The 8,088-nt window shown below is 36.3% G+C and overlaps 1 protein-coding gene across 1 annotated transcript; it reads right to left on the reverse strand.

Annotated features, from left to right (window-relative positions):
* Positions 1-1,639: 1,639 nt before the first annotated feature.
* LOC126882570 (uncharacterized) lies at positions 1,640-5,720 on the reverse strand. Its single transcript, XM_050647542.1, has 4 exons — positions 3,511-5,720; positions 2,544-3,219; positions 1,871-2,216; positions 1,640-1,794 (listed from the first exon to the last, which is right to left on the reverse strand). The coding sequence occupies exons 1-4, from the start codon at positions 5,718-5,720 to the stop codon at positions 1,640-1,642; spliced, it is 3,387 nt and encodes a 1,128-aa protein (XP_050503499.1).
* Positions 5,721-8,088: the final 2,368 nt, after the last annotated feature.

Here is an 8,088-nt window from a genome sequence, read left to right on the forward strand (position 1 = left end):
TTAAATGAGGCGCAAAGAGGTCCACTTACCAATTCAATCCCTGCATTTGGTCTTCAAGAGGGCCCTCAGCTGCATTTAACACTGCACCAGGTCCGTACACAAAAAAAGCCTTACAAGCTAGGCTGTTACACCGGCAAACTAGCGAGCCGTTGGTTGAGTAGCAACTTACGAGCTGTTGACTGTAGAACAACTTGCGAGCCATTGATTGTAGAGGCACTAGCTTCTCTTACTTTTTGACGAACACTACTAGGCTCCAGTTTTTGCACTCATTAAAGCAAACCTCTTTTCTATCGCGATAAAAGGCAAAATAACTAGAGTTGGGACTATTTGCCTTCCTCGTGTAAATAAGTTAATTCAAATTTAAATGAAAATACAACATTCTCCCCCACCAAAATGCAGCTTTGAATGGTGCATTTTAAAACTATTACAAGCTAATAAACAAAAAAAAATAACTTAAATCATGGCACTTTGGAATAAATCCCAAAAAAAAATGAAACAATATCATACTAATAACAAGATCACCAAAAAAACTAAGGAATTATTTAGATAGGCAGAGGACACAGCTTGACCAGGGGGCGTCGAAGAATTCCCTTTGTGGTCTTAACATCCGCAACTCTTATAATTCCATCCTGTCCCGGAAATACTTGGGATATTCGTCCCAAACGCCATTGCGACGGAGGGATATTATCATCCTTTATAAGGACCATCGTTCCTAGTTCGATAGGTTTTAAATTATCCGATGAAGTCCATTTACTGCGCTGATGCAAAGTATGCAAATATTCTTTGCTCCAGCGTTCCCAAAAAGTTTTATGCATTTGATTTATTAACTTCCATCTCATCAAATGAGATGCAGGAATATACGCTCCATCAAGAGGTTCAAACACAGCCGAAAGAGGTTCTAGATTTAAAAAATGACCCGGCGTTAGAACTGACAAATCATTAGGATTAGAACTTATAGGGGTCAAGGGCCTAGAATTAAGATACGATTCAATCTGAATTACGACCGTGTTTAGTTCCTCATATGACAAGATCTGATCGCCTATAACGCGAGCTAGGTGCGTCTTTACTGACTTTATTCCCGCCTCCCATAAACCGCCAAAGTGGGCAGCAGATGCAGCATTAAAATGGAAGGAAATATTTTCATTTGAAGCAGCATTTTTCATGAGGTTAAGGTATTTAGCAGCGCCAACAAAATTACTGCCACGATCAGAATATAAATTATCAACCCTACCACGACGAGCTATGAAACGCTGCAAAGCAGAGAGAAAAGTCTCACTCGATAAATCACTAGCTAACTCTAAATGAAGAGCTTTGGTGGCCATGCAAACAAAGATGCAAAGATACACCTTACAAGATTTAGCTCCTCGATAGCGATTCATCACAACATAAAACGGTCCACCAAAATCCATACCTGAATTCAGGAAGGGTTTAACCTGGGAAATTCTAACTAGGGGTAAGTTACCCATTGGAGGTTGGTAATTTCTAGGATTGGGCCTCCAACACTGTATACATTTTGACAAAACCGAGCGTATAGCACGCTTAGGAGACAAAATCCAAAATGACTGGGCAAGCAAAAAACTAACTGTACGCAGCCCAGCATGACAGTATCGTTTATGGTAATAATCAATCAGCAAATAAGTTAATCGACTTTCGCGAGGTAGGATGCAAGGAAATTTCTTATCAATCGAAACAGACAAATATCTAAGACGACTTCCAACCCGTAATATTCCTTGATCATCGATAAAGCAGGACAACTTTCGCAAAGGTTTGGAAAAAACATTTCCCTCGAACTCCCTTTCAAAATATCGATGTTGAGTATATTTAACTAGCATAATCAATGACTCATAAAGTTCCTTTGAACTTAAGGGACCTTCTCTCTTATCATTGGGGAATTTTGAATTCCAAGCAAACCTCAAGATCCAAGCTATAAGTCGTCGTATAAACGAGAAATCGGAAATGTCATTCAATAGATTCTCAAGAAAATTATCATCATTAACACAAGCCAAAGTTACCGTACGCTCCTCATCAAACATTTCAGCACACTCAGAAAAGCAACAGGAAGCGTCTGGAATGGGATCGGTGTTATACAAAAACTCAGGACCTGCAAACCAATGAGATTGCTCCAACATTAGAGCAGGTAAAACACCTCTGGAAGCCAAATCAGCGGGATTCTGAGCAGAAGGAACATAAAACCAACTATTAGGAGAAAGGCGTTCCTGTATATATGAAACCCGGTTAGAAACAAAAGTTTTCCAACGATGAGGAGAGGATTTTATCCAACTTAGAGCTACCTGAGAATCGGACCAAGCTACAAATTTTGCGATTTTAAGTTTAGGATCTAATACTCTAACTACAAACTGCATGAGTTTAGATAGTAGAACTGCAGCGGACAGCTCCAAACGTGGAATGCTTACAGTTCTTATGGGAGCCACTTTTGACTTCGCGCAAACAAAAAAGACACAAACCTGACCATCTGGTAGAACAAAACGCAAATAAATAACAGCGGCATAACCCTTTTCACTACTGTCACAAAACCCATGTACCTCACAACAAATATACCTGGACACGAACATGCACCTAGGTATTTCAAGCTGTGCAAGGGATAACAGTTGTTCCTTATACTGGTTCCAAACTTTACAAATTGAGTCTGGAGGAGAGTCATCCCAGTCGATTCCGGACAACCATAAACGTTGGATAAGGTGCTTCGTGAACAAAGTCATGGGAGCTAGAAACCCTACAGGATCAAACACTCGGGCCAATTCAGACAACATACTTCTCTTAGTACAAGATTTGTCCAGAGCTGTCACTTCAAAAGAAAAACAATCCAACTGTGCATTCCATACAAGTCCAAGGATTTTTAGAGGTGACGAACAACTATTATTATCAAAGGAAATAGGTTTCTTACCAATATGCGACTCCGGTAGACCTTCTAATAATCGCATATCATTGCTCGACCACTTACGCAATTCAAACTGACCTCGAGATAACAAGGATATCAACTCATTCCGAAGATCTAGCGCAATTTCTAAGGTATCACCATCACAAACTATATCGTCAACATAAGTACTAGTACGCAAAACATCAGCGGCAAGGGGAAACTCTCTAACTTCATCTTCACTCAGCTGCAACAAAGTCCTTAAAGCAAGAAAAGGAGCTGATGATAAACCATAAGTAACTGTTAATAACCGAAATTCCTGTAACTCTTCATCAGAAGAGAATCTAAAAACAATCCTCTGATAATCACAATGACTTTTCTCAACTCGTATCTGCCTATACATCTGCTTAATATCCGTGGATAAGACATATTTATGAAGTCGAAAACCCAATAAAATAGTTAAAATATCTTGTTGTAGTTTCTTTCCAGTAAACAAGCACTGATTAAGAGAATTCTGATTTCCAATTCGAGCAGAAGCATTAAATACAACTCGCAACTTGGTAGTCAAAATATCAGGTTTTAATACAGCATGGTGAGGAATATAGTAACAAGATAATGGACGAGAAGTTTCTGACACAAGCTCCATATGATGCAAATCCAAATAATCTTTCATAAAGGTACAATATTCCTGATAAACACTAGGATTTTTCAAAAGCCTTTTTTCTAAGGAAAGAAAACGATTTACAGCTAACTCAAACATTCCTGGAAAAACAGGAGATAATTCCCTGAAAGGTAGAGCAACGGTATAACGACCAGAGCCGTCTCGACAAACACTCTCAACAAAATTTTTCTCACAAAGAATATCTTTAGGAGCTGAACATTCTACTTCAGGAACAGTTTCTAAACTCCAAAACTGCTTTACAGACTCCTCCAACGAAACCATTTGATCCACGTGACAAAACAACGAGGTGGCAGATGTCATAGGAACCGAACTACAGGGACCCATAAGGACATAGCCAAAAACGGTATTAAGAGCAGCAGGCATACCTCTAGGAGTTTGAACTTTACCTTCTAATAATAACTGAGAAAAGATATCAGCTCCAAGCAATAAGTCCACCTTACCAGATAGATGAAACCGAGGATCTGCCAACTTTAAATTAGCAATATAAGACCAATGCCCAACATCCAAACTAACAACGGGTAGGTCCTCACAAATTTTTGGCAACACAAACGCCTCACAATTAAAAATAGGATCCACTCTATCCACAGGTTTTATCTGAAGATCAACTCGACCAACCACTGTACTTTTTATAGCACCAATACCTTGTACCGATAAGGTAGCAGAAGAATTTCTAATACCTAACTGACGAATACAAGACTGAGATACAAAAGAGGTCATGCTGCCCCCATCAATTAAAGCTCGAACAGGTTGATACAATCCACAACCATCCATAATTTCTACCACAGCAGTAGCTAACAAAACGCTCGAGTTTTTTGAGGTAACACTACCTAATGATGCAGCATGTGAGCTCAATGTTCCAGTATTAACCTGAGCATCAGAAGAAGCAGTAGTTGGAACGGCAGCAACAGAAGTAGCGCCTTGAGTGGCACTTTCAGAACTTTTAAAATGTAAAAGACTATGGTGGGATGAATTACAATGACAACAACGAGAGGTGACACTACAACTACGAGAATCGTGTTTTTCTAAACATTTAAAACAAAGACGCATTCTCTTACAAGCGCTGTACCGTTCATAAGGAGATTTATTTAAAAATAAAGAACAATCTTTTAAATGGTGATCGGCAGAATATAACAAACAAGTCGTCGCATTAGGCTTCGAAAAAAAACTATAGCGATTATTGACTTTAGAACCATTTTTATTTGCATTGTGTTTAGAAGGCGATTTATTTTTTCTATTAGAATCCTTGGGAGAACAAGGCGACAACAAGGATGAGTCAAACGAAATGCATTGACTTTCCAGGAAATCAGATAATTGAATAAAAGTAGGCATTTCACTAGACCCATGTAATAATTCAAACCGTTGGTGAGTCTCCTCGTCAAGCTTGGTGAGAATTTTGTAAGCTAACACAAAATCCGAAATTTTATAACCCAAATTTTCTAAAGCTGATAAATTTTCCGAAAAGGTATCAATTAAATTACTATAACTATCAGAATTCTTAAACATAGTTGCGGGAGCTTCTTCAATTTTGCACCAATGTGCCATTGCACGCAAACGTTTATTTAAATACCTATTTTTTAATTTATCATAAATCCTAATATAATTTTCTCTAGCTAAAGGCAGGGATTTAGCTAACCTTAAAGGAGGCCCTTCTAAACTTTGAATCAAATACGTTAATTTTTCCGTATCATCAACGTTAGGTCTACGGTGCACAAGCGCATCGAACAGGTCAAAAAAAGTAATTGCTGACGTAAACTCACCGGAAAATTTAACTAATTCTAACTGCGGCAAGCGAACATTACTAGGAGGTTGTACTGCATTCGAAGCGGCGATATTTTCCTCATTCTTTTGACTATTATCATCATCTTCAAAGAGATCCGCGAAATTAGCCTTGATCTGATAATAATCATTCAAAAATTGGGAACGAATAATGTCCTCAGAATCTAATTGAGCATCCGTAGGTTCAGAGTTCAAAAGATTTGTAACGATGTTTTGATGATTTTTATTAAAACTCTCCAAAACATCGTCTAATTCTGAGTACCGAACACGAAAAAGCGACTGCTTATGAACCTCTCTAAGAGCAGAATTGGATAAAGACAATAACGTTCCTAAATCGTTCATTGCCATTCTCCTTTGAAAGGTATATTTTTTCAATTTGTCAGCCATTGTGGAGAAAAAGAATAAAAATTTATTTAACGTAATCAACGGTAAAATTAAAAATACAAATAATCAACGATCCCCTGGTCAAGCTGCCACTGGCATAAAGAGAACGCAATTTTAACTATAAATAAATTCAAATAGCTAATATTTTACAAGTCTAATGACCTAAACAATTAAATTTAATAATTTATCAAAAAACAAGAATTTTTATCAAGCGGCCGCAAACTGATTTTAAAATTCGAAACTTACAAAATTCTACGTACCTATTGAATACCTGTAAATTCATTCAAGGTCAACCAATTGACATTACCTGCTACAAAAGAAAAGAAGCAAGAACTGTACGCAATGTTTTTTTGGGCGTTATTTCAAAATGCAAATTTTATTATATTATTCAAAATTAATTGTTAACAAGCAATATTGTATACAAGCGAGGAAAAACAAGCCACCCCAACAATAATTGAACAATTAATTATAAAAGCAATAAAGTTTAAATTCTTTAAAAAAACCGACTATCAAAACACCTCAAAAAAACAATATCCACGTTCGAAGTGACCAAAATGTGCGATCTTTGATGTTACGATCTCAAATAGGGGCTGATTCTTTGTTTTCTAAAGGAGTTTTGACACCGGTTCAATAAAAAAACTTAAACATGAGCAAAAAAGGAATAGAATAATTAAATGAGGCGCAAAGAGGTCCACTTACCAATTCAATCCCTGCATTTGGTCTTCAAGAGGGCCCTCAGCTGCATTTAACACTGCACCAGGTCCGTACACAAAAAAAGCCTTACAAGCTAGGCTTTTACACCGGCAAACTAGCGAGCCATTGGTTGAGTAGCAACTTACGAGCTGTTGATTGTAGAACAACTTGCGAGCCATTGATTGTAGAGGCACTAGCTTCTCTTACTTTTTGACGAACACTACTAGGCTCCAGTTTTTGCACTCATTAAAGCAAACCTCTTTTCTATCGCGATAAAAGGCAAAATAACTAGAGTTGGGACTATTTGCCTTCCTCGTGTAAATAAGTTAATTCAAATTTAAATGAAAATACAACAGATAAATGTTGTCACTTTCAACCATATATAAAATCACAACAGAGAAATGTTGTCTCTCTCAACCATATGCAAAAAGAGCATGCTTTTCTCTTCTATTCACCGAAGTCGTAACGCGCAGCTTATATGCTCCGTCCTTCTTTATTATACTAAATGAGACGACAAATTTCTCTCTCGAGCAACTTGGCTTGCTCCGATTTTTAAACTTTAAAGCCTGGCAATCGGGCTTTACATTCATAGTCATTTGTTTCGAGCTTCTGTCATGTGTCACATAATATTAATATATCTACGTCGTACGTTATTCGTATATACCATGATACAAACCAAAGACGTATGACTTAGATATATTAATATTATGTGACACATGACAGAAGCTCGAAATAAGTGACAATCGATGAAAAACCCTATAGTATTTGATGGAATGATTATCAGATAATACTATATCATCGCGTTTGTTATTAAAATTTAATTATTTGATATTATTTAAGATTCCTAAATAATCTTTATTTTGATATATTATATTTTGATTAAAGACAGCCGCTGTTTCTGTTACAAACTTACTTCATCAGTGCAGATGCCTGCCCACTTTTGAATCAAAAAGAAACGAATTTGTCTTTTTAAGGGGAATTTCAAAAATAGATTGAAATCCACTATGAGAATGCTGCCGCGACGTCTATTAATAAATTTTTAATTTTAATTTTTTAATTTTTAATATTTCTAGTTTATAATTTTCAGTAAATAAATTTTTTTGATTTTTGTTTTACATGATCCACTCATGAGTTCTGATGTCCACCGCAAAATCCATTTTTTGCGGTGTCGTTAGAAATATGCCACCGCAAATATTATTAATTTTTTGATAGGCAACCTATGAAAGTAGTATTTGTCTATGTATGAAATTGAACAAAAAAAAATATTTTAAGTGACCTAGAAATCCGAAAAGTTATCTTATTTTAATTAAATTTGGTAATAAGGCTTACCTTGTCAAAAACTGTAAATTATTAGAACTTCAGGCAAGTCAGTGCAGGTTATTGTTTCGTTTTAATTTTTTCTAAAGGGTACCTACTCCCGTTAAGGTAGACCAAACCTCATTTTCAGAAGTCAATTTTCTCATTTTTTTTTTCTATGTGATTAATAAATAAGAGAGTAATTTTAGCCCCTTTTTTTGAAAAAAAGCGTAAACTTTTTTGAAGGTGGCTGCAGGTCTACCTCTGTTTGTTTTGTATATCAAAAACAAGCTAAAAATGCGAGCATTATCATAACGAAAACTTTGTTTATTTACGTATTTAAATTCATAATAGGGAAAATTTTATATTAAAAAAACAGTAA

This window comes from Diabrotica virgifera, chromosome 3, assembly GCF_917563875.1.
Source record: "Diabrotica virgifera virgifera chromosome 3, PGI_DIABVI_V3a".
NCBI classification, from domain to species: domain Eukaryota; kingdom Metazoa; phylum Arthropoda; class Insecta; order Coleoptera; family Chrysomelidae; genus Diabrotica; species Diabrotica virgifera.

Coding starts and splice junctions, on each gene's coding strand:
- LOC126882570 (XM_050647542.1), bottom strand. CDS start 5,720: ATGGCTGACAAATTGAAAAAATATACCTTTCAAAGGAGAATGGCAATG. Junction 2,217..2,543: donor CCAGGTATATTTGTTGTGAG/GTACATGGGTTT, acceptor TCATATATACAG/GAACGCCTTTCTCCTAATAG. Junction 1,795..1,870: donor CCCCAATGATAAGAGAGAAG/GTCCCTTAAGTT, acceptor ATATTTTGAAAG/GGAGTTCGAGGGAAATGTTT.